Genomic DNA, 27,785 nt, shown 5'->3' with positions numbered 1-27,785 from the left:
GTGCAGCTTTGGCCCATTGGGTTCCTTTTAGTCCAAAAAAATCTCCAAAAATTTTCACGGTGTTTGGACTCTGATTATTATTAATTTTCTGCGATGTAAAAAACAAGCAAAAAATAGCAACTGGCACTGGGCACTCGGTCAATAGGTTAGTCCCAAAAAATGATATAAAATTGCTATAAAATGATTATAAAACATCCAAGAATGATAATATATTGGCATGAATACTTCATAAATTATAGATACGTTGGAGACGTATCAGGTGGCACCTAGTCATAGCAATGCACCACAATTTACAAGACTATGACCATCTATATTTGTCGTGATCAGCTAAAAATAAGGCATCAGACTAGTGTTTTTTGCTTTAGGACCATTTCGTGTAAGGAAATTACGACCTTTCTGACCAAAATGGTCGTTATGGTTTAGGGTTTGGAGCCTCCCAAACAGCTTATGATCAATTGGTCCCAAATGGCTGTCGATTTACGACCAATTCTTCCAGGGTCACTGACAGAAGGTCACAAGTTGACATATTTCTTGTAGTGCACGGGGTTCTATCGTCTTTAGTAAGCAGCACCAGCGGTCGACCAGGTTCAGTTAGTAGCGAAGGAATTGGTCGGGTTCAGTTAGCAGTGAAGGGATCGATCGATCGGCTTCAGTATGTAGCAGCAGGTGATCGCTCGGGTTCAGTAAGTGAACGCCTCTTGCTGGGCTTCATTTATAGCGACACGGCTCGCACCACGCGCGCGTACGAGAGAAACGCGCAAACCACACCGCATCACTCGGCCCCAACCGCGCACCTTAACTAGGAACGGAGGAAAATTTCCTCGCCCCCACTTCTACCATGATTTTTTATGTCATGGACGGCCCAAAGAATGTCTTGCAGTTCTGTAACGCCCAGATAATCATGCTACAGTAATCTCACGTTAATGGTGCCACGTCACCTCTGTCACTGTAGTTAATCTCGGGTTAATTCGAAACCGCTTCAAAATTCAAAATCAAAATCAAGTCAGACAATAAAAGTTTTCAAATAATAAAACTAAAATGTTCGAAATGTAGAAAATAAATCATAGATGATTATGGTGGTGAAACCACATTTTAATAAATTATTCAAATGCACTAAATTAAATAAAAGAAAAATGAAAAAAAACAAAACTAACTAAAAGTAAACCCCCATCGCCACTGGGCCGCCAGGCCCATCTGGTCCCAGCCAGACTAGACAGGCCGGCCCACCCGCGCGCCTCTGGCCTACTTAGGCCAACCACCCCCTCACTAACCCTAACCGACACTCCCCCCACTCCCCACTTGCTCTCCCCCCACCCCCTCGCTCTGGATCTGGATCGGGGAGATGCCCGACCCCGTCGCCCCCGGATCCCGTCGGCCGGAACGCCGCCTCGCCGCCCTCCTCCTCGACGGAACCCCTTGCCGGACTGCCTCCCCTGCATCTCGTCCGTCCCCGTCTTCCTCCCCGAGCAACGCTGCCCAGAACCCTACACTACCCCGTGAGATCCCCCTTTTCCTCTCCCGGTCACGGCGCATCCGCCGTCCCGTGCCCATGCATGCACTCGCATGGTCGCGCGCGCGCCCGTGCGTCGCAGCCACCACGCCACCCCGCGCTAACCCTGCCCGCGCCATGCTCACTTCAGCCGGCCACCACGCCCCCGCCCGCGGTCGCCGCGCTCACAACGACCCTATCCCTGCGTGCCCGCACTCCCTTCACCGTGCGATGCGCGCGTGCTCCACGCGCCCCTTCCACGCCCCACGCTCGCTGTCACCGTGGCTCTGCCGCCCAACCCCGATGCTGCCCTACTCCGTCCGACTGCGGCCGCCGGTGCTTCTTGCGCACGCTCGCCGGAGCGCCCCACCGTGCCTGGCCGCGCACCCGCCGCCCCGCGCCTCCTGCTGCCACCACCCGCCGCTCGCAGTTTCCCCCTATCCGCCATCGCATGGGCCGCGTCCGTCGCCACCGGGACCTGCTTCCTCTGCCCCAACCTCGCCGCTACAGGGCACAGCTCCGGTCGGCCGGCGAGCCCCGCCATGGCCACGGCCTTCCCCAGCCCTCACACCCGGGCGGGTTTGCCCACGCCCACTGCCCGATAGCCCGTGCCCGCTTGTGGCCCTGGGCCACTTACATGCGTGCCCCATGCCCAGAACGAATTAAAAATAGGATTTTAAAAATAAATAATAAATAAAATTATTAAATTAATTAATTAATTAATTAATTAAATGATTAATTAGCTTAATTAATTTTGATTAATTAAACTAAAACAACTAATTAAGCCTAACTAATTAACATAAACCCTAATTAACTAAAACAGTCACTGACAGGGGGTCCCACCCCTATTGACCAGTCAAACGTTGACTGGTCAACTGGGTCCCTCTGGCCCACCTGTCAGCCACTGGTACACTTTTGTGTACACTGTGCTGAGTGCGCCTAGAAATTTAGCATTTATTTTCGAATTAAAAATAATTTCAGAATAATAATAAAATCTTTAGAAAATCATATCTTTTAATCCGTAACTCGGATTAATTTATTTTCAACATGAAAGTTGCTCAGAACATCGAGATGAACCCGGATACGCAGCCCGTTCGTCTGCCACGCATCCCTAACCTATCGAACACGCAACTTTCCCCCTCCGGTTCGTCTGTCCAAAAACGCGAAACACCGGGGATATTTTCCCGCATGTTTCCCCCCTTCACCGGTACCACCTCTTACCGCGTTAGGGCACCCCTAGCACCGCGCTTTGTCATGTCATGCATCGTCCTGCATTTGTTTGCATTATATTTATTATTTCTTCCCCCTCTTCTCTCCCTAGACACCGAGATCGAAGCCATTGCTACCTAGTACGACTACGGTGTTGATGACCCATCTCTCTTGCCAGAGCAACCAGGCAAGCCCCCCCTGATCACCAGATATCGCATACTCTCCTCTATACTGCTTGCATTAGAGTAGTGTAGCATGCTACTGCTTTCCGTTAATCCTATCCTGATGCATAGCCTGTCCTTGCTACTACTGTTGTTACCTTTACCTGCAATCCTAATGCTTAGTATAGGATGCTAGTTTATCATCAGTGGCCATACATTCCTGTCCGTCTGCCATGCTATACTATTGGGTCATGATCACTCGGGAGGTGATCACGGGTATATACCTATACATAATATATGATACTTGTGGTGACTAAAGACGGGTCGGCTCGTAGGAGTACCCGCGAGTGATCCACGGATTGGGTCCGAAAGGACATTTGTCCCGACGGCCCTCTGAGTGGATCTTTGTGGCGAAGCGACAGGGCGGGTTGAGACCACCTAGGAGAGAGGTGGGTCTGGCCCTAGTTGGCGTTCGCGGTTATTTCAAAATAACACGTTTAACGAGATCTTGGTATTTGATCTGAGTCTGGCTACTGGCCTATACCCACTAACCATCTACGCGGGGACAGTTATGGGCACTCGACGTCGTGGTATCAGCCAAAGCCTTCGTGACGTCAGCGACTGAGCGGCGCGCGCCAGATTGGGACGTAAGCCTGCTCTTGTATTAAGGGGGCTAGTTCTTCTTCCGGCCGCCCTCGCAACATGCAGGTGTGCAATGGGCGATGGGCCCAGACCCCTGCGGCATAGGATTTAGACCGGCGTGCCGACCTCTCTGTTGTGCCTAGGTAGGGCTGCGATGTGTTGATCTTCTGAGGCCGGGCATGACCCAGAAAAGTGTATCCGGCCAAATGGGATCGAGCGTGTTGGGTTATGTGGTGCACCCCTGCAGGGAAGTTAATCTATTTGAATAGCCGTGATCTTCGGTACTAGGACGACTTGGAGTTGTACCTTGACCTTATGACAACTAGAACCGGATACTTAATAAAATACACTCTTCCAAGTGCTAGATACAACCGGTGATTGCTCTCTCACAGGGCGACGAGGGGAGGACCATCGGTTAGGATTATGCTATGCGATGCTACTTGGTGAACTTACCATCTACTCTCTTCTCCTGCTGCAAGATGGAGGTTACCAGAAGCGTAGTCTTTGATAGGACTAGCTATCCCCGTCTTATTCTGGCATTCTGCAGTTCAATCCACATATGATACCCTTATTCCATTTGATACCAATGCATACATTTGTAGTGTAGCTCCTTGCTTGCGAGTACTTTGGATGAGTACTCACGGTTGCTTTTCTCCCCCTTTTCCCCTTTCCTATATCCGATTGCTGCAACCAGACATTGGAGTCCAGGAGCCAGACGCCACCGTTGATGACGACTACTACTACTCGGGAGGTGCCTACTACTACGTGCAGCCTGCTAACGACGACCAGGAGTAGTTTAGGTGGATCCCAGGCAGGAGGCCTGCGCCTCTTTCGATCTGTATCTCAGTTTGTGCTAGCCTTCTTAAGGCAAACTTGTTTAACTTATGTCTGTACTTAGATATTGTTGCTTCCGCTGACTCGTCTATGATCGAGCTCTTGTATTCGAGCCTTCGAGGCCCCTGGCTTGTAATATGATGCTTGTATGACTTATTTTATTTGTAGAGTTGTGTTGTGATATCTTCCCGTGAGTCCCTGATCTTGATCGTACACGTTTGCGTGTATGATTAGTGTACGGTCAAATCGGGGGCGCCACAAGTTGGTATCAGAGCCGACTGCCTGTAGGAATCCCCCTTCCACACTCCTTGGCCGAAGTTGAGTCTAGACATTACAATTTTTTTACTAACATGGCTGTGTGCCTTACGGGCCCACGTCGCCATCTGGGTGGTATTAGGATCTTTTACTCCTCGATCCTTACTCTGGGACTCTGAACACTCTTCTACTCGGGTTAAACGATTTTACTAACTTTAACATTAGGATCCCGTGACCACATTCACCCCAAAGTTGGATAAGCCCTAGCTATTCATTAGAGTAGTATATTGAACATTATCCACATTGTCATTTGACTCCTGTGAAAACATCTTTGTTTTCAGATGGAACCCATGAGGCAGGTCGTGCGCCACACGACGGCCATTGGTGCCTCAGGATCACCTGCTGTGTTGGTTGAGATGATGAAATATCTGGGATATCGCTGGCACCCTGAGTACACCGTCTATGAGGAGTATCAGGACTTCAACCAGGAGCAGTATCGTACCATCGTCCACCTCTACTCTCGGGAGTATGACTCCACTACCGTGTTGCACACTGCTCATGGTGTTGGAGTGACTATCGATATGGCGGTCCACGATGCTGCTTATGCTGCTCTGACACGTCTTCATGGAGAGTATCAGGAGTTGGACACCTCCCCCTTCAGGCACATTGCTATCGCATCCGATGTTGGTGCGGAGGGATACTACACTGCTGCCTACTCCACTGTCACCCGAGAGCCCTTCTACCATTAGAACCTGGTTCTGCATGCTGATGGGCTGGATAGAGCTAACCGAGTTCTTCGCCACAAGTTGTACACCACTCGTCAGCACCTTTACCGTGCTCTGACGATGTTGCACCCCTTTGTCGGATCCAGAGAGCTGCCGCGTTCTGCGATCTACCTAGCCAGGACCGTGATGCCCCAGGGCATCGGTTGGCCAGATGTGGGAGGTTACTCTCCCGCACTTGGTCCTCTTCTGCCACTTGAGGGTCAGGTTCTGCACCAGAGTACCTGCGGACCCCAGGTTGCCGATGTGGAGTTCCCGATGCCACACTACCATCTTTCAGGCTACACCTACCTCCACAGTTCTTCCTGGGACTGATGTAGGCTTTCTTGTTAGTGTTAGGTGCATTCGGCGCGAGCCTACATGCCGCCTATGATGATCTTAGTCTGTGTACTGAACTCTGTGTACCGAACTCTATGCATGATCACTTTTGTAAGATATGCCAACTACTATGCAGTATCTATCATGTTCCTTTCATTATGCATGTTTCATCATGAATGATTCTTGCCCTCGCAATTTCTCGATGCTGAATTACCCCTGTTATATATTAGCAGGATGGTTAGACCAGGTGGTCGTGGTCGTGGTGGCAACTTCCCACCACCGCCTGAGTACATGGCTGGTATGATCCAACAGCTTGAGATGAATCATCAGTTCATGGAGAATATGAACCAGCATCCAACCCCAGTAACTCTGCAGGATGTCATGCGCCTGAACCCAACTGTGTACCGCAGCTCAACTCAGCCTCTGGATGCTGATGACTGGCTCCGTGACATCACCTATGAGATGGAGTCTGCTGATGTAGCCCCTGCCAGCTATGTCACCTTTGCTTCCTTCTTCCTGAAGGGACGCGCAACTCAATGGTGGGACAGCCACAAGCGTACTCTGCCAATTGGAACAATCATCACCTAGCCAGACTTCCAAGCCGCCTTCTGTGCTCGCTTCATTCCTCAGGGAGTCATGGACCGTAAGAAGCGCGAGTTTCGCAACCTCACCCAAGGCAACAAGACTGTTGAAGCTTATCAGCGGGAGTTTCTTGACTTGTCCCGCTATGCTGAAGAAGACATTGCAACTGATGCACGCACACAGGAGAAGTTCCGTGATGGCCTTCAAGCTAACATCAAGCTCGCACTTCTAGTGCATGACTTTGCTGATTTCGCCACCCTGGTGAACAAGGCCATCAATGTCGAAACTGGTCTACAGGAATACCAGAGCTCTCACAGGCGGAACCGTGACACGGGGTCATCTTCGGGCCCGTCATCGCAGAAGCGTAAGATATGGATTCCCAACAGCATGTACCAGCCAACTGCACCTGCCCCAAGGCAGTCCTATGCTGCCCCTCATCTGCCTACTCCTCCAACTAGGCAGCTAAGGCTCCCAGCTCCGCCACCCCAAGCTCCTGTTCCCACTCCCAATAATGGTCTGTGCTACAAGTGTGGTCAACCAGGTCACCGTGCTAGGGATTGTGATCAGAACCAGAATCATCTAGCCCTCCCAGCAACTGGCCATGGAAGCAACCAGCCCCGCAACAACAATGCCAAGTCTTATGGTCGTGTTCATGCCAACCACGTTGATCTCAATGAAGTTCTAGACCAGCCCGCTACCGTGATGGGTACACTCCTCGTAAATTCAGCACCAGCATCTGTTTTATTTGATACAGGTGCATCACATTCATTCATGTCAGAGGATTTTGCATTCATGCATGGCATTAAAAGCAAGGACCTGAACACTTCGCTATTAGTACACACTCCCGCGGTCCAATGTCAGACCTCCATGATTTTCAACGACGTCCCCGTTGAAATCGAAGGACTGGAATTCCTTGCCTCTCCCATCGTACTGAAGTCTTGTAGCACCGACCTCATTCTGGGAATGGATTGGTTGAAAGCACATACTGCTTCTATAGTTTGCGCCACTAAGGTCGTCCATCTGCTACACCCTTCTGATGAAATAATTTCTTACCAAGCTCATCTAGTTCAGAACGCCGAGGAATGGCTTTATGCCTTGAATGCGTTGAATGCCGCACCACTCGAGGGCATTGAAAACATTCCTGTCATTCATGAGTTCCAAGACGTCTTCCTAGAAGAACTTCCAGGGATTCCCCCTGCTAGAGCTGTTGAATTCATCATCGACTTGAAACCCGGCACCACCCCTATAGCCAAATGACCCGACAAGATGCTGCCACATAAACTCATTGAGCTTAAGGAGGAAAGCGACAAATCTCTTGTCAAAGGTTTCATTCACCCAAGTTGCTCTCCTTGGGGAGCACCTTCTCTCTTTGTTAAGAAGAAGGATGGGATAAACCGATTAGTCCAAGACGACCGTCCTATAAACCAAGCTACCATTCAGAATAAATATCCTCTTCCTCGGATCAATGATCTTTATGATCAACTGGCTGGCTCATCAGTGTTCTCCAAACTTGACTTGAGGTTGGGTTACCACCAGATCCGTGTTCGTGAAGAGGACATCCCAGAAACCGCCTTCGTGACTTGGTATGGATCATACGAGTACACCGTCATGTCATTCGGCTTAACGAATGCTCCCGCCACCTTCTCTCGTTTGATGAACTATATATTCATGGATTACCTCGACAAGTTCGTCGTGGTTTATCTGGACGATATCCTTGTATTTTCCAAGAACGAGGAAGAACATGCTGAACATCTTCGTCTTGTGCTGGAAAAGCTTCGAGAGCATCAACTGTATGCTAAGTATTCCAAGTGAGAATTCTGGCTCCCCGAAGTAACCTATCTTGGGCATGTCATCTCCAAGGATGGTATTACCGTCAACCCTGAATGAGTTTAGGCTATTCTCGATTGTACTCCTCCGAAGAATGTCAAGCAAGTCCGAAGTTTTCTCGGTCTTGCCGGCTATTGCCGTCGATTCGTTGAGAACTTCTCCAAGATTGCCAGGCCTCTAACTAATCTGTTGCATAAGGGTGTCAAGTTTGACTGGACAGACAAGTGTCAGGAAAGTTTCCAGGCGCTCAAAGACAAGTTGACTTCTGCCCCAGTGCTAGCTCCACCTGATACTAAGAAGGACTTCGTCATTTACTGTGACGCTTCCCGTCAAGGATTAGGCTGTGTCCTAATGCAAGAGCGCAGAGTGATTGCTTATGCCTCTCGTCAACTGCGCCCTCACAAAGAAAACTGCCCAGTTCACGACCTCGAGCTTGCTGCTGTCATTCATGCACTGAAGCAGTGGCGACATTACCTTCTCGGTAATCGTTGCGAGATCTTCACCGACCACCAAAGTCTGAAGTATTTGTTTACTCAGCCAGATCTGAACCTCCGTCAGCAAAGATGGATGGAGACTGTTGCAAACTTTGACGTGGGTATAGCCTATACCCCCGGCAAGGCTAATGTAATGGCTGATGCCTTGAGCCGCAAGTCTTACTGCAATCACCTCCAGGTTCACAAAGTTCAGCCCTCGCTTGTCGAAGAATTTAGAAAGCTGAACCTTCATATTGTTCCTCCTGGAGCACTCGGCCCCCCTCTCCCAGAGTTTCAGAAGATGAATCTTCGTGTTGTTACTAAGGGTTCTCTAAATACCCTGGCTATTATACCAGATCTCGTAGCTGGTATAAAGACTATTCAAGGTTATGACTCTGAAGTCCATAAGATTAAACGTCATCTAGCAGAAGGAAAGCCCTCCTTCTTCTCTGTCGCCGATGATGGCGCCTTGTACTTCAAAGGCCGTCTAGTGGTACCACGTTCAAGGAAAAACCTGGATCATACTAAAGAGGTTATGAAAGAAGCTCACGATACGCCTCTATCTATCCATCCTGGTAGTACCAAGATGTATCAGGATATTCGCTAGAGATTCTGGTGGTCTAACATGAAGCAGGACATTGCTCGTTATGTTGCTGAGTGTGACGTTTGCCGCCCTATCAAAGCAGAGCATCAAAGGCCTGTTGGAACACTGCAACCTATCTCTATTCCTGAATGGAAATGGGACCATGTTGAAATGGACTTCATCACTGGATTTCTCAAATCGCAGAAAGGTAATTATGCTATTCTTGTCGTCATTGACCGGATTTCTAAAGTTGCGCATTTTCTGGTGGTCAAAGAGACAATCACTGCTAGTCAGCTTGCTACTCTCTACATGTCCAGAATTGTTTCACTTCACGGTATTCCACTAGTTATTAGTTCAGACCGTGGCAGCTTATTCACTTCAAGATTTTGGGCAAGTTTCCGAGAAGCTATGGGAACTCATCTGTCGTTCAGTATGGCGTTTCATCCTCAGTCGCAAAGATAGGTTGAACGTGTCAACCAAGTTCTCGAAGACATGCTTCGAGCTTGTGTAATTTCCTTCGGCAAGAAATGGGAGGAATCTCTTCCATATGCCGAGTTCTCTTATAATAATAGCTATCAAGCTAGTCTAAAGATGTCCCCCTTTGAAGTGCTATATGGACGAAAGTGTCGAACCCCTCTGAACTGGTCAGAAACTGGGGAACGTCCACTCTTCGGTTCAGATATTATCCAATAGGCCGAAGAACACGTTCGCATTATTCGCGAGAATCTCAAGACTGCTCAGTCACGTCAGAAAAGTCAGTCTGACCGTCATCACCAAGACATGGTCTATCAACCTGGCAAAAAGGCTTATCTTCGAGTTACATCAATGAAGGGTGGTCACCGCTTCGGGATCAAGGGCAAGCTAGCTCCTTGCTATTCTCGAAAGGCATATCAACTGGAGCTTCCGTCAAACCTTTCTCAGGTTCACGATGTGTTCCATGTGTCACAACTCCAACGATGCTTCAAGGATCCAATCCGAGCAGTGGATCATGAAGTGCTCGAGTTGCAACAGGACCTCTCCTATAAAGAGCATCTGGTCCGCATTCTCGACCAAGCTGAACGCCGCACACGTCAGAAGGCGATCAAGTTCCTCAAAGTCCAGTGGTCGAATCACTCTAAAGACAAAGCCAATTGGGAACGCGAGGACCGCCAGCGTGATGAATAGCCCGCACTGTTTCCTTCTACTCCTAAATCTCGGGACGAGATTTCTTGTAATGGAGGAGATTTGTAACGTGTAACGCCCCGAGACCGATGTGCCAGGTGTCTTCCAGTTATTCGATGTCGTTGTCATGTCATTTGCTTGCATGTTGCATCTTATCATGTCATCATGTGCATTGCATCATCATGTTTTAAAAAACATGCATCCGTCTCGGTCTCCTTGTTCCGTCTGTTGTCCGTTCTGAGCCCAGACACACTTGCACGCGCGCGCGGCATGTCTGAAATAGTATTTTATAAGTGGCCGGAAAATGTTCACGGAATGGGATGAAAGTTGGCGCGTGGTGTGGTTTTGTTGTCAGTAGACCGCCCGCCAAGTTTCATCGTGTTCGGAGTTCGTTTGATAGCCTAACCATTAAACTATAGCGGCATTATAGCTGGTCTAACGTCAGACGTTTTCCGTCTCCGGAAACAGTTGCCGGGCCTCCCTCTCTTCTCTTCTCTCAGCTCGAGACCGTCTGCATAGTCCGCTATCACCGCCAGGTCCAACCTAACCTCTCTCGTCAGCCCTCCTCGCGCGCGCGTCCGAAAATTGTCCCGGACCCGACCCGGGTTGTAGTCACCGTTGGGTCCGGATCATCCCCGAACATCTACAAAACATCTCCGTTTTGTTAATTGGACTCCCTAGCTATTTTATCTGCGATTGTCCGATTGCGATCGTAGGGTCGAGATAGCCCCTAGCCTAACCGACCCGCTATATATACTAGTCTAAACCGAGACCAAACCCCTAATTTCTAGGGATCCTACCCTAGCGCTGCCGCCCACTTTCTCCTCAATTTCAGCGCCAGGCCAATCACCTCGCTCCGACCATCTCCCTCGATTTGCGCCGCCGCCCAACCACTATAAAGCCAAAGCCTCCTCCTTCCCGATCCAGACAGCTAGTTACCTCCCTCCCAATTTTTCGACGCCGACCATTTTCCCTGCCAAGATCCATCCATCCAACCACCAGCCAGCACTCGATCCAGGTTGGATCGAGGCCTTGACCTCGCTCGCCTCAGCCCCGAGTGAACCGCAACCAGCCGTGCCTCCTCGTCGCCAACGAGATCCTCCAGCAGGACCCCGCAGGCCGCGCCCTCCATCGAATCGGCTGCCCGCGACCACGTCCAGGACCGGCCTTGTCCTGCTCCTCTCCTCCCTGTCTCTTTTCCTCCCCGTGCGTCTCTCTCATGATTTCTCTCTCTCCGTACTTCATCACTGCAGGAACGGCCGCCGCTCGCGGAAGCCGCCAACGTCCGCCTCTGGCAAGTGTCGCCCATCTCCCTCCGCCTCGCCGCGCCCGTCCCATGCGTCCCCTTCAAGTCAAGCCATGGAAGCCGCCACCGCATGGAGATCCAAGTCGCCGGCCTGCCTCCACTTTGTTACAGTAGGGAACGGGACCCCGGCTACCTCACGCGACCTGATCCGGCCTCCCAGACGCCCTGCACCCTCGGGCCACCACATGACCTCCTTCCCCCACGCCAAATTCGTCGTCGCCGGCCTCTGCTTCCCCAGCCTCGAGCAGCAGCTCCGTGCGAGCGAGCGCCCCGTTGACTTGGTCCAGCGCCAGCGCGGCCGGCCTCCAAGCACCAGCGCACCCTGTCTCGCTCCCTTTGACTATCGCCTGGGCCGCATCCTGCGAGCCGGCCCAGCAGCCGCACCCAGAAGGCCTCCTGGCACCTCTCCACAGTACTGGGCCGAAGCCCATGGTGAGGCCCCAGCGCCTCCTTTGTATTTTTTTTCTTTATTCCCTGTTGGGCCTCTGCTTAGTTTCAGTCCGTTATGTTTTTTTTCCTGCCTGCGATTTTAGCCATTTTCCAGGGATGTGCAGTTTTACAGAAAAACCCTTGTAGATCATGCATATAATAACTTTATAACCGTGCATCTTTTTAAAATGATTTATATATGAAAAATGCTTAGAATTTTGTGTAGATTAATAATTTGCCACTTTCATCTATGTTTAAAATGTTTAAGATGTTGTTTGTTTAAATTTGCTTAAATAACTTCCTCAAATGATTAAATTCATAACCAAATAACCGTAACTCGGATTTTATTAAACTTTATATGTAAATGGGGTGGAAAAATGCCTAGTTTAGCGTGGTGACCTTACTTTGCATGTTAAACAACTCTAAAATTGTGTTTAGGGCAGATCAGTTCCAAACCTTAAATTATGCATATGGGGTTTTACCGGAATTGTTGTTGTTGTTGTTGTTGTTGTTGTTGTTGTTTCTGGCCTCATTTAAACTTGCTTAAATGTGTAGTTTTCTTTTGCCTCACCGACGATCGAATCTCGGGCAAGTACAATACCGCTGGACAAAGGGAATTGTATACGGGATTGATTGAATCCTCAACATCGTGGTTCATCCGATGAGATCATCGTGGAACATGTGGGATCCAACATGGGTATCCAGATCCCGCTGTTGGTTATTGGCCGGAGAGTTGTCTCGGTCATGTCTGCATGGTTCCCGAACCCGTAGGGTCTACACACTTAAGGTTCGGTGACGCTAGAGTTGTTATGGGAAATAGTATGTGGTTACCGAAGGTTGTTCGGAGTCCCGGATGAGATCCCGGACATGACGAGGAGCTCCGGAATGATCCGGAGGTGAAGATTGGTATATTGCACGAAGGGTATTGGAGTCTGGAATTGTTCCGGGGGTACCAGGTGATGACCAGCGTGTCCGAAAGGGGTTTCGGAGGCCCCGACAAGCGTTGGGGGGCCTTATGGGCCAAGGGGAGAGGGCACATTAGTCCACTAAGGGGCTGAGCGCCCCTCCCACACCATCTCACGTAACCAGGAGAGGTGGGGGCGCCACCCCTAGGGCAGCCGCCCCTCCCGGCTTGGGGGGCAAGTTTCCTAGGGGGTGGGGGCGCCCAAACCCATCTAGGGTTTCCCCTGTGGCCGCCGCCCCTCCCCTAGGGAATCCTAGGGCGCCTTCCCCTCCTCCCTTCCCCCTATATATAGTGAGGGAGAGAGTGGGCTGCCACACCCTTGAACCTGGCGCAGCCCTCCCTCCTCCTACACCTCCTCCTCCTCCATAGTGCTTGGCGAAGCCCTGCTGGAGAACCACGAGCTCCATTGCCACCATGCCGTCGTGCTGCTGGAGTTCTCCCTCAACTTCTCCTCTCCCCTTGCTGGATCAAGAAGGAGGAGACGTCTCCCAACCATACGTGTGTTGAACTCGGAGGTGTCGTCCGTTCGGCGCTAGGATCATCGATGATTTGGATCACGACGAGTACGACTCCATCAACCCCGTTCACTTGAACGCTTCCGCTTAGCGATCTAAAAGGGTATGTAGATGCACTCTCATTCCCCTCGTTGCTAGATTACTCCATAGATTGATCTTGGTGATGCGTAGAAAATTTTGAATTTCTGCTACGATCCCCAACAAGACATACATCAAGTGTTCTCAAATCCTTAAAGACTCAACCCGATAAGATAACTTCAAAGGGAAAACTCAATCCATTACAAGAGAGTAGAGGGGGAGAAACATCATAAGATCCAACTATAATAGCAAAGTTCACGATACATCAAGATCGTACCACCTCAAGAACACGAGAGAGAGAGAGATCAAACACATAGCTACTGGTACATACCCTCAGCCCCGAGGGTGAACTACTCCCTCCTCGTCATGGAGAGTGCCGGGATGATGAAGATGGCCGCCAGAGAGGGATTCCCCCCTCCGGCAGGGTGCCGGAACGGGTCTAGATTGGTTTTCGGTGGCTACGGATGCTTCTGGCGGTGGAACTCCCGATTTATTGTTCTCCCGGATGTTTTTAGGGTATATTGGTATATATAGGCGAAAGAAGTCGGTTAGGGGAGCCATGAGGGGCCCACGAGGGTGGGGGGCACTCCCAATGGGGTAGGGCGTGCCTCCCTGCCTCATGGCTTCCTTGAAGCTTCCCTGACGTCTACTCCAAGTCGCCTGGGTTGCTTCCGTTCTAAAAATAACTCTCCCGAAGGTTTCATTCTGTTTGGACTCCATTTGATATTCCTTTTCTTCAAAACACTGAAATAGGCAATAAAACAACATTTTGGGCTGGGCCTCTGGTTAATAGGTTAGTCCCAAAAATAGTATAAAAGTGTATAATAAAGCCCATAAACATCCAAAACGGGTAATATAATAGCATGGAACAATAAAAAATTATAGATACATTGGAGACGTATCAGTCATGTAATGAACGACACTGTAACACATTCACCCGAAGAAAAGTACTCCCTCTGTAAACTAATATAATAGCATGCTCTTATATTAGTTTACAGAGGAAGTACTATTCTACTACCACGACCATCCATTCTACTACAGGGGAGTTAATATTACCCAATTATAATAGAAGATTATATCACAGCAAAACTAACAAACAAGAGGCAAGTCTGAGTGAAAAGAACAAGGTACTGCATCAGCCTTGAAAAAAGGATAGCAATAAGACAACGATATAAAGGAAACAAACAAGAGGCAAGTCCGAGTGAAAAACGAGGTACTGCATCAGCCTTGAAAAAAGGATAGCAATAAGACAATGATATAAAGGAAGAGCTCAACATTTTACTAACAATAGTCAATGCTTGTAGACACTGGTACTGCAAGGTTAAATGGATCTATCTTTCCAAATGTTTAACCCTATCAAAAACTCTACAATGGCTTAAATAATGTCACCACCATCCATTACAAAGAAAGTGGATTACTTGCAGTAACACTAATCCTGCAAGCTGAAAGAGACGTGCAAACCGAAGCCTAACTCAGTCAAGTTGGGGACAGGTGGCAATCCCTTGTTCGATAAATAATGCCATTAGCAGACATTTAGATTGTGGGCAAGCATAAACGAAAAAAATCCAACATGGATAATAAATCTAACAGCGATGGTGGGTGTCATCCTTGCCTTGGCTAGTTAAAACTAAGAGTAGTGGAGCAAATATGTGTAGTACGCAGAAAAACATGGGTGCAGCTGTTGGGTTGCAACATGAAAGAGCCAGGTTTATTACTCCTAAAAAATACTTAACAAACACAACAAATTATTATCAAAGGAATGACAACAAATCTAAGGGTTTATTTTTGGCAAAATACCCAAGGTTGAGAAATGCAAAAATGTCGATCTACTGTAGTTGTTTAGCCATCACTGCACTAACGTACATGTGTTCAAGAGAGTTGTTCGATCAAAAGAATTGAAGAAATATAAACGAAAGTGAAATGTTTCATTCTATTCAGAAGTATAGTCCAATCTATATCAGACTTCTAATGAAATGCATAAGTCCATCTGACTACACGACAACAACTACTTCAGATATTGGCTGGAGAAATGCTCATCTTTTTTATTCTTCAACGACGTAAAAAGAAATGACTACACAACACCAACAACAGTAGACTCTCACCCAACTAATATACTAGAACTAGATCAACCAAGATCAGTTTTAAGAAGCTCGGTTTAAGATACTTCAACGACGTAAAATCTCAGTAGCATCTCCCTGTAACATCATATGCTCAGCTCACAAATGATTCACATCCAACTCCTCTACATTATATCACACCAACACACAGAGTTGCATCTCTAGATGAGGAATAAAAACACATTGATGGCATGCTAGTCATCAGTTTTAAATAGCTCGATTTTAGATCATCAGACCGAAAAGGCCGCAGCCGTCTAAATGTTTCACATCCTTTGCTCAGTACGACATCATCATCGTCACAGAAATTCCCTAAACAGTCAGGTATCCAAAAAAACATAGCGACCCACATCACCGACGAGCTACTGTGAGCATGTAAAGGACTAGATTCTATGTAGAGCTACCAAGCAAATGGGATCGAGTGGAAGGGAAAATAGAGGGAGGTGGCTACCTTCTCCATATGGGGACTTCCTGGTGGTGATGTTGAGCACCTTGGTGGCCATCCTGACGGAGCCCTTGACCTTGAGCTTCTTCTCCTTGGCGCCCTACACCAGATCCGAGGACACTGTTCAACACATGCATGCACAAACGCATCAGATCGGAGACGCACAAATCCAGCCAGATCCTCGGTCTCCTCAATGGAAGAGTCTCCCATCTGCCAAGAAAAGTTGTCATAGTTCAGTTCACTCCAATCAAGTGATGTGTGAGGAGTAGAGAAAGACTATTGTATTGAATAAGTAATTGTTGGGCTAGACTAGAACAAGGCAATGGAGGGTTGACAAATTATAGAAGAAAGCAGCAGAATCCTTGGCTGTAAGGTAGCACTGTAGCCATCTATGGCAAGGTAGCAGAAATCAATAGAAGCAGTTTGGTTCTCTTTAATTATTGTGTTCATCGATAACATGAAGAAACTTTAGCATAATAAAATGTATAAATGTATAAATCATGTTCATCTTTAGCAAAAGACAGCTCGACTGATAGATTCTTAAGAGCACGGTCAAACCCTTTAATACTCCAATTATTTTTAGAACCTATAACTCGACATTCCATACATATAGCACCCAGGGATTAGTAGGAAGAAAATAACTGCAAAAGGCAAGTTTAAAAGAGTGCTCTAGCAAGAAGGTTCAGTTCCTGAAGCTATGCCGAGACGTTCATCCAACACCATAATAAATACAGTATATGCAAATGTACCAAACACAAAGAATCACAGAGAAAAACATGTCATGATTATGCCTTAGGAATGTGCAAATCCTATTTCCTCCTCTTAGAGCCTACATGGATAGGACCCTAGGACTGCAGTCTGTAGGATGGAAAGGTAATTTAGGTACCATGGTCAACAAAACCCACCTTGATGAGTGAATAAATCCATACAAGCAGGGTCAAACCATAGAGGAATTTGATAAAAAGATTTTTATAGAACCTATAACTAGAATTACAGAATGAATTAACTTAGAAATAAAATATAACAAGAGATTCCATGATTCATTCATGCTAGACCAAAGTAAATGCAAGCTTTCCAAACAGGCCACCACTCAAAGTCAGATCCAGAGCGGCCAAGAAAATGCATTAGCAGCCAATTTAGCGGATATAATCGCAGCAGTAGACATACCGCTGACCAATCGGAAACATTTGCTTGGTGTAGCAGTAACCAAAAAGCACGCCAACAGAGCATAACTCGGCCAAACCAACGCTGCACCTGCTCCCCAATCTCCCACATCAAGCTCTAATTGCATCTGCTCGACTCGCCAAATCACGAATGTAGTAAGAGACTAAAAATAGCAGAATCTGCAGTAGCACCCCCAAATCCTCCCGCCCTGGGTAGAGGCAGAGGCAAAGCATGGCCCGGGAGAAAAGATTCATGGGAGGCGATTGTTGTACAGGGAGCGGGGGTGGGGTTGGGGTTGGTTGGTTACCGAGGAGGAGGGAGCGCAAGTCAGCGAAGTCGTGGTAGTCGTCGTCCTGCGGGATGGCAGGCATGATGAGCATGAGCACCATGAAGAGCTCTTTGGGGAGTTTGTTCTGCCAACACGACATAGATCTAGAGCGGCGAGAGATGGGAAGTGGCGTGGGTGACCTGGATCCTCGTGGGCAGCGGCGATGGGGAGAGGATCGGCCACTTCGAAGTTGGCTGCTGTTGTCGAGGATGAGCAGATTCGTAGGCGTTGCTGTCGGAGAGGAGGGGATCCGGCAACGGCCTCGTGGGAGAGGAGCGGATCCTACGGTGGAAAGAAGGGGATCCAGCTACGACCTTGTCGGGGAGGAGCATCTCACACGTGCTATCACCACCGCCACGAGGTCGAGCAGGAGATCGACGATGAGGTCCACCCCACCACCGAAACCCTAGCAAGTGGAAGTGATGTCGGCGACCACATGATACGGGGTAAATCAAATCGATGCGGTGGATAATAAAGAGCATAGCGAGAGGAAGCTGTGGGTGGGCTGGGCACCATCGAATGGTGCCAGAATTGGGCGACATCGGGCGCCATAGGTGGCGACGATGAGTGGTGCAGGGGAGAGGGCGAGACGAGCGAGAGAGGGGAAAGTTTCAGAGAGGGTGGGCGGGTTGGTGGGAGAGGGACGAGAGGTGAGAGGTGAGCGAGAGACGCTGGACCGAGGGACTAAGGGAGAGTGTGGACGGCTCAAATCAACTACAGGGGGTGATCCGTGGGCTACTTCCTGATTGGTACAAAACATGAGGTACTTATTAAAATTATCTCTTTGTGCTAAAAACAGGGGGTTGTGAAGCAGCTACCAAAATTATTTTGCAAAATGGCATCACTAAAATTTTCACTTAATTTAGACCACATTTTATGGATGATCACCAATTTGTATGCATTTCCGATCCTTCTAGATATTTTTGGTCATTTAAACAGATTTCTGCCGATTCGGCAGGAAGCAGGTCAAATTTGAACTACAAGTGCCTCATACTTTGCTCTTTATTTTTTTCAAAAATAATTTCTAGGTACATAAGTAACCAGAGATACTCCAAAAGTTCCGCAAGATTCGACCCTTAGCTATGAACGGTCATGCCCGCCATTTTGATCGCATTTTGAAATGGGCATAAGAAATTAAAAATAAAAATAAAAATTGAAAACCTTCGCATTGTGTAATTATATGTGACCGAGTTACCAAGAAAAAAATAAACTTGTAATCCAACAATTATGTTAAATCAGTATTCTCAGAAATGAGCTATCATGTGTGAAGATTCATGGCTTTCAAGCCAAATGATCGATCTTTTGGCCACATTCGTGGCATAGTTTGTTCAAATGATCTCATATTGTTCACAACGGTGCATCTTGGAATGCCAAACAACGTTGCCTAAGGAAGTTTTCATTTTCTTTGGACGAAAAAATCATTTCCCTTTTTTCGAGTGCCCAAAAATGAGTATTTTTGTGAAGGACCTACCATATATTCGTTGCAAAATTGGACCAAACCAAATTTCTAAAATATTAGGCCATATTAATTTAAAATTGAAAAAATGATTGGGTGTCAAAAGCTTTGATCCTCCTCTTGTGGAAAAGACATTTTTTTGCCGATTTAGTAGGAAGCGGGTCAAATTTGAACTGCAGCTGCCTTATGGTTTGCTCTTTATTTTTTCAAAAATCATTTTTAGGTACCTAAGTATATATTTAATCAGAGAAACACCAAAAACATTCCAAGATTCAATCACCAGCTAGGAACGGTCATGCCCGTTGTTTTGACCGCATTTTGAAACAAGCATGAAAAATTCAGAAAAATCAAAAAATTGGAAAACCTTCACATTGTGTCATTATATGTGACCAAGTTGCCAGGAAAAATAATAAAATTGTATTACGGTAATTATTTCAAAAAAGTGTTCTCAGAAATAAGCTATCATGTGCGAAGATTCATGGCTTTCAAGTCAAATGATCAAGTTTATGGCCACATTCATGGCATAGTTTGTTCAAATGATCTCATATTGTGCACAAGGGTGCATCTTGGAATGGCAAACAATGTTGCCTAAGGAAGTTTTCATTTTCTCTGGATGAAAAAAATCAATTTTCACTTTTCGAGTGCCCAAAATGAGTTTTTTTGTGAAGGACCTACCATATATTTGTTGCAAATTTGAACCAAATCAATTTTCTAAAATATTAGGTCCTATTTAATGCTCAAGTGACCAAATGGTTGGGTGTCAAAGTTTTTATCCACCTCTCGTGAAAAAGGCAAGTTTCCGCCAATTCAGTTGGAAGCGGGTCAGATTTGAACTGCAGCTGCCTCATAGTTTGCTCATCATTTTTTCCAAAAAACATTTCTAGGTAAAAAGTATCTATTTAATCATAGAAACACCAAGATTTTTCCAAGATTCAACCACTAGCTAGGAACTGCCTCATATAACCTTCGAATTTTCCAAGATTTGCCCATAGTTTTGACCGCATTTTGAAATAGGCATGAAAAATTCAAAAAAATCAAAAAAAATGGAAAACCTTCGCATGTGTCATTATATGTGGCCAAGTTACCAGGAAAAATAATAAACTTGTAATACGATAATTATTTTAAAGAAGTGTTCTCAGAAACGACCTATCATGTATGAAGATCAATGGCTTTCAAGCCAAATGATCAATGTTATGGTAGCATTCATGGCATCGTTTGTTCAAACGATCTCATATTGTGCATAAGGGTGCATCTTGGAATGGAAAACAATGTTTCCTAAGGAAGTTTTCATTTTCTTTGGATGGAAATTCCATTTTCAATTTTTTTGAGTGCCCAAAATGAGCTTTTTTGTGAAGGACCTAACATATATTTATTGCAAAATTGGACAGAATCAATTTTCTAAAATATTAGGCCATATTTAATGTACAATTGAAAAAAATGTTTGGGTGTCAAATGATTTTTATCCACCTCTTGTGAGAAAGACAATTTTCCGCCGATTCAGTAGGAAGCGGGTCAAATTTGAACTGCGCTTGCCTTATAGTTTGCTCTTTATTTTTCCCAAAAATCATTTATAGGTACATAAGTAACTATTTAATCAGAAATACATGGTTTGGTGGCGATACGTTGAGGTTTGGACGGTGGTCGAGGCCCCCAACTCCAGAGTGTGTAAACTCGCATGCCCACCGTGTGGTCACCGCATGACTGTGGTGTTGCCACGCGTTATGGGCAGCCCAGGCATGTCTAGTGGGTTGGGCGCTCCCCGGTAGGTGTTAGGAAGAATAAGGCATAATAGAAGAACGTCATGAGGAGACTGAACTAAGCTCAAACATGAATTAGCAACCAGGTGTTTGATTAGTGGTGGGGAAAATGCACAAGGACAATGGGCCTGAGTTTTGGCCGAGGATGATCATCTACTAAGGACACTGTCTTGGAAAATTTGCAGCTCAAATGGAGGAGCCTAGGTGTCACTTGCTTTGCAAAGGTACCACACTGGACAAAAATATGAATGTTGAAGCTGGTATCAAATGAATGAATGGATTGATCTGAAATTTCGAGGAGGATGATAATTTGGGCATATGAAGGCACTGTAAAAATTCCATACCATTTGGATAAATAAAGATGGTACTTTCTTCACAATGCTCTCCACTGAACAAAAAAATTGGAAAAAATATTGAGGGAAATTGGCTAGATTATATAAGCTAAAATTTGGTGGAGGGAGGTTCTATGGGCAGGGTCATGTCCTAGTAATTTTCAGGAATTATAAATTAAAATAAAATATAGTTGCTTCACAAACTGTAAATAATACCAGAAACAAAGATTGGATGGTGAGCTCACATGGAATGTTAGATGGGGCTCAAGTTTTGTGGAGAGCTATTATTAGGGAATATAGAAGATGTTGCAAAAATTCAGCTCATTAGAATATGCATAGCTAGTACTTCCTTCACAACGGTTCTAGCTAAACAGAAACTTTGGAAATTTGCCGAGGAAGATTTACTAGGAAAATGGAGCTGAATTTTGTCATGAAGCAATGATTTGGATAGTGAAGAATGCCAAATTATTTGGGGAATTTTGGGAATGAAAGAAATATAGGCTGCTTCACAACCTAGGGCAAAAATTGACACATAGACATGACACATAGGCAAAACTGATGAGGTGGTGATGTCTACTACGCAACTTTATTCTTGTAGACACGTGTTGGGCCTCCAAGCACAGAGTTTTGTAGGGCAGTAGCAATTTTCCCTCAAGTGGATGACCTAAGGTTTATCAATCCGTGAGAGGTGTAGGATGAAGATGGTCTCTCTCAAACGACCCTGCAACCAAATACAAGAAATCTCTTATGTCCCCAACACACCCAATACAATGGCAAATTGTATAGGTGCACTAGTTCGGCGAAGGGATGGTGATAAAAGTGTAATATGGATGGTAGAAATATATGTTTATAATATGAATAAATAAAAATAGGAAGGTAGCAAATAGTAAATGAGCACGAAAACGGTATTGCAATGCTTAAAAACAAGGCCTAGGGTCCGTACTTTTGCTAGTGCAATCTCTCAACAGTGCTAACATGGTTGGATCATATGATTATCCCGCAAAGTGTAACAAAGAATCACTCCCGAGTTCCTATTAGCGGAGAACAAAAGATAGGAATTGTTTGTAGGGTACGAAGCCACCTCAAAGCTATTCTTTTCGATCGATCTATTCAAGAGTTCGTACTAAAATAACACAAAGCTATTCTTTCCAATCGATCTATCCTAGAGTTCGTACTAGAATAACACCAAAGCGTATTCATACTCATAATACTCAATCCACACAAAGAACTACAAAGAGTGCCCCGAGATTTCTACTGGAGAAACAAAGACAAGAACATGCATCAACCCCTAAGCATAGATTATCTCAATATCACCGCGGGAATCCGCAAGTTGAGTGCCAAAACGTATATCAAATGAATCAATACGATACCCCATTGTCACCATGAGTACTCAATTGTATGACATATATCAAGTGTTCTCAAATCCATAAAAGTATTTAATCCAATGACAACGAGATCTCAAAGGGAAAAACTCAATTTATCACAACAAGATAGAGAGGGGAAAACACCATATGATCATACTATATTAACAAAGCCCGTGATACATCAAGATCGTGACATCTCAAGAATACGAGAGAGAGAGAGATTAAACACATAGCTACTGGTACAAACCCTCAGCCACGAGGGTGGACTACTCCTTCCTCATCGTGGTAGCCACCGGGATGATGAAGATGGCCTCCAGAGATGATTCCCCCTCTGGCCGGGTGCCGGAATGGGTCTAGATTGGTTTTCGGTGGCTACGGAGCCCTGCAGCGGCGAAACTTCTGATCTAGGTTAACCTCGAGGGGTTTCAGAATATTTGGGAATTTATAGTGCAAAGAAGGGGTACGGGAGGCCAACGAGGTGGGCACAACCCACCTGGGCGCGCCAGGGGGCCCTGGCGCCCCCTGGTGGGTTGTGCCCCCCTTGGGGCACCCCCAGGTGTAGCTTTGGCCTATTGGGTTCCTTCTGGTCCAAAAAAATATCCAAAAAGTTTCGCGGTGCTTGAAGTTCTTTTAATATTGATTTTCTATGATGTAAAAAACAGGGGAAAACAGCAACTCGCACTGGGCACTGGGTCAATAGGGTAGTCCCAAAAAATGATATAAATTTGCAATAAAATGATTGTAAAACATCGAAGAATGATAATATATTGGCATGAATACTTCATAAAATATAGATACGTTGGAGAGGTATCAGCATCCCCAAGCTTAATTCCTACTCGTCCTCGAGTAGGTAAATGATAAAAGAAATAATTGTTGGGGAACGTAGTAATTTCAAAAAATTTCTATGCACACGCAAGATCATGGTGATGCATAGCAACGAGAGGAGGAGAGTGTGATCTACGTACCCTTGTAGATCGACAACGGAAGCGTTGACTTTGGTTGATGTAGTCGTACGTCTCCACTGCCCGACCGATCAAGCACCGAAACTACGGCACCTCCGAGATTTAGCACACGTTTAGCTCGATGACGATCCCCGGACTCCGATCCAGCAAAGTGTCGGGGAAGAGTTCCGTCAGCACGACGGCGTGGTGACGATCTTGATGTACTATCGTCGCAGGGCTTCGCCTAAGCACCGCTACAATGTTATCGAGGATTATGGTGGAAGGGGGCACCGCACACGGCTAAGAATATGATCACGTGGATCAACTTGTGTGTCTAGGGGTGCCCCTTGTCTCCGTATATAAAGGATCCAAGGGGGGGTTGCAGCCGGCCCTAGTAGGAGGCGCGCAGGAGGAGTCCTACTCCTACCGGGAGTAGGACTCCCCTCCCTTTCCTTGTCCAAGTAGGAGAGGGGGAAGGAGAGAAGGAAAAGGGGGGGGCGCCCCTCCCTCCTTGTCCAATTCGGACTAGGGGGAGAGGGGGCGCGCGGCCTGCCCTGGTAGCCCCTCCTCTTCTCCACTTTAGGCCCATGTGGCCCATTAACCCCCCGGGGGGTTCCGGTAACCCCCCGGTGCTCCGGTTTTATCCAAAACTTCCCCGGAACACTTCCGGTGTCCGAATATAGCCGTCCAATATATCAATCTTTATGTCTCGACCATTTCGAGACTCCTTGTCATGTCCGTGATCACATCTGGGACTCCGAACTAACTTCGGTACATCAAAACTCATAAACTCATAATATAACTGTCATCGAAACCTTAAGCGTGCGGACCCTACGGGTTCGAGAACAATGTAGACATGACCGAGACACGTCTCCGGTCAATAACCAATAGCGGAACCTGGATGCTCATATTGGCTCCTACATATTCTACGAAGATCTTTATCGGTCAGACCGCATAACAACATACGTTGTTCCCTTTGTCATCGGTATGTTACTTGCCCGAGATTCGATCATCGGTATCTCAATACCTAGTTCAATCTCGTTACCGGCAAGTCTCTTTACTCATTTTGTAATACATCATCTTGCAACTAACTCATCAGTTGTAATGCTTGCAAGGCTTATGTGATGTGCATTACCGAGAGGGCCCAGAGATACCTCTCCGACATTCGGAGTGACAAATCCTAATCTCGAAATACGCCAACCCAACATGTACTTTTGGAGACACCTGTAGAGCACCTTTATAATCACCCATTTACGTTGTGACGTTTGGTAGCACACAAAGTGTTCCTCCGGCAAACGGGAGTTGCATAATCTCATAGTCATAGGAACATGTATAAGTCATGAAGAAAGCAATAGCAACATACTAAACGATCGGGTGCTAAGCTAATGGAATGGGTCATGTCAATCAGATCATTGACCTAATGATGTGATCCCGTTAATCAAATAACAACTCTTTGTCCATGGTTAGGAAACATAACCATCTTTGATTAACGAGCTAATCAAGTAGAGGCATACTAGTGACACTCTGTTTGTCTATGTATTCACACATGTATTATGTTTCCGGATAATACAATTCTAGCATGAATAATAAACATTTATCATGATATAAGGAAATAAATAATAACTTTATTATTGCCTCTAGGGCATATTTCCTTCAGTCTCCCACTTGCACTAGAGTCAATAATCTAGATTACACAGTAATGATTCTAACACCCATGGAGCCTTGGTGCTGATCATGTTTTGCTCGTGGAAGAGGCTTAGTCAATGGGTCTGCAACATTCAGATCCGTATGTATCTTGCAAATCTCTATGTCTCCCACCTGGACTAGATCCCGGATGGAATTGAAGCGTCTCTTGATGTGCTTGGTTCTCTTGTGAAATCTGGATTCCTTTGCCAAGGCAATTGCACCAGTATTGTCACAAAAGATTTTCATTGGACCCGATGCACTAGGTATGACACCTAGATTGGATATGAACTCCTTCATTTGCTACTTCCGAAGCAGCTATGTACTCCGCTTCACATGTAGATCCCGCTACAACGCTTTGTTTAGAACTGCACCAACTGACAGCTCCACCGTTTAATGTAAACACGTATCCGGTTTGCGATTTGGAATCGTCCGGATCAGTGTCAAAGCTTGCATCAACGTAACCTTTTACGATGAGCTCTTTGTCACCTCCATATATGAGAAACATATCCTTAGTCCTTTTGAGGTATTTCAGGATGTTCTTGACCGCTGTCCAGTGATCCACTCCTGGATCACTTTGGTACCTCCCTGCTAGACTTATAGCAAGGCACACATCAGGTCTGGTACACAGCATTGCATACATGATAGAGCCTATGGCTGAAGCATAGGGAACATCTTTCATTTTTTCTCTATCTTCTGCAGTGGTCGAGCATTAAGTCTTACTCAACTTCACACCTTGTAACACAGGCAAGAACCCTTTCTTTGCTTGATCCATTTTGAACTTCTTCAAAACTTTGTCAAGTTATGTGCTTTGTGAAAGTCCAATTAAGCGTCTTGATCTATCTCTATAGATCTTAATGCCTAATATGTAAGCAGCTTCACCGAGGTCTTTCATTGAAAAACTCTTATTCAAGTATCCCTTTATGCTATCCAGAAATTCTATATCATTTCCAATTAGTAATATGTCATCCACATATAATATCAGAAATGCTACAGAGCTCCCACTCACTTTCTTGTAAATACAGGCTTCTCCAAAAGTCTGTATAAAACCAAATGCTTTGATCACACTATCAAAGCGTTTATTCCAACTCCGAGAGGCTTGCACCAGTCCATAAATGGATCGCTGGAGTTTGCACACTTTGTTAGCTCCCTTTGGATCGACAAAACCTTCTGGTTGCATCATATACAATTCTTCTTCCAGAAATCCATTCAGGAATGCAGTTTTGACATCCATATGCCAAATTTCATAGTCATAAAATGCGGCAATTGCTAACATGATTCGGACAGACTTAAGCATCGCTACGGGTGAGAAGGTCTCATCGTAGTCAATCCCTTGAACTTGCCGAAAACCTTTTTCGACAAGTCGAGCTTTGTAAACAGTAATATTACCGTCAGCGTCAGTCTTCTTCTTGAAGATCCATTTATTCTCAATTGCTTGCCAATCATCGGGCAAGTCAACCAAAGTCCATACTTTGTTCTCATACATGGATCCCATCTCAGATTTCATGGCTTCAAGCCATTTTGCGGAATCTGGGCTCACCATCGCTTTTTCATAGTTCGTAGGTTCATCATGATCTAGTAGCATGACTTCCAGAACATGATTACCGTACCACTCTGGCGTGGATCTCACTCTGGTTGATCTACGAGGTTCAGTAGTATCTTGTTCTGAAGTTTCATGATCATCATCATTAGCTTCCTCACTAACTGGTGTAGGTGTCACAGAAACAGGTTTCTGTGATGTACTACTTTCCAATAAGGGAGTAGGTACAGTTACCTCGTCAAGTTCTACTTTCCTCCCACTCACTTCTTTCGAGAGAAACTCCTTCTCCAGAAAGTTTCCGAATTTAGCAACAAAAGTCTTGCCTTCGGATCTATGATAGAAGGTGTATCCAATAGTCTCCTTTGGATATCCTATGAAGACACATTTCTTCAATTTGGGTTCGAGCTTATCAGGTTGAAGCTTTTTCACATAAGCATCGCAGCCCCAAACTTTCAGAAATGACAACTTTGGTTTCTTGCCAAACCATAGTTCATAAGGCGTCGTCTCAACGGATTTTGATGGTGCCCTATTTAACGTGAATGCGGCCATCTCCAAAGCATAACCCCAAAACGATAGCGGTAAATCAGTAAGAGACATCATAGATCGCACCATATCTAGTGAAGTACGATTATGACGTTCGGACACACCATTACGCTGTGGTGTTCCGGGTGGCGTGAGTTGCGAAACTATTCCGCATTGTTTCAAATGTACACCAAACTCGTAACTCAAATATTCTCCTCCACGATCAGATCGTAGAAACTTTATTTTCTTGTTACGATGATTTTCAACTTCACTCTGAAATTCTTTGAACTTTTCAAACGTTTCAGACTTATGTTTCATTAAGTAGATATACCCATATCTGCTTAAGTCATCTATGAAGGTGAGAAAATAACGATATCCGCCACGAGCCTCAATATTCATCGGACCACATACATCTGTATGTATGATTTCCAACAAATCTGTTGCTCTCTCCATAGTACCGGAGAACGGTGTTTTAGTCATCTTGCCCATGAGGCACGGTTCGCAAGCACCAAGTGATTCATAATCAAGTGG

The 27,785-nt window shown here is 46.0% G+C and overlaps 1 protein-coding gene and 1 non-coding gene across 2 annotated transcripts; both read right to left on the bottom strand.

Moving 5' to 3' along the window:
- Positions 1-15,738: 15,738 nt before the first annotated feature.
- LOC125541816 (small nucleolar RNA SNORD36) lies at positions 15,739-15,821 on the bottom strand. Its single transcript, XR_007297665.1, has one exon. It is a non-coding gene; the product is annotated as a small nucleolar RNA SNORD36 (small nucleolar RNA).
- A 536-nt stretch (positions 15,822-16,357) lies between these two features.
- LOC147985144 (uncharacterized) lies at positions 16,358-18,201 on the bottom strand. The gene is made up of 3 exons (XM_087539844.1): positions 17,800-18,201; positions 17,639-17,684; positions 16,358-16,377 (listed from the first exon to the last, which is right to left on the bottom strand). Exons 1-3 carry the CDS (start codon positions 18,199-18,201, stop codon positions 16,358-16,360), a joined length of 468 nt encoding a protein of 155 aa, XP_087395970.1.
- Positions 18,202-27,785: the final 9,584 nt, after the last annotated feature.

Source organism: Triticum urartu, chromosome 2A (assembly GCF_056163025.1).
Source record: "Triticum urartu cultivar PI428250 chromosome 2A, HENAU_Tu73, whole genome shotgun sequence".
NCBI lineage: Eukaryota > Viridiplantae > Streptophyta > Magnoliopsida > Poales > Poaceae > Triticum > Triticum urartu.
The sequence above is the reverse complement of the archived record's forward strand: the minus strand, read 5'-3'. Positions and strand labels throughout refer to the sequence as shown.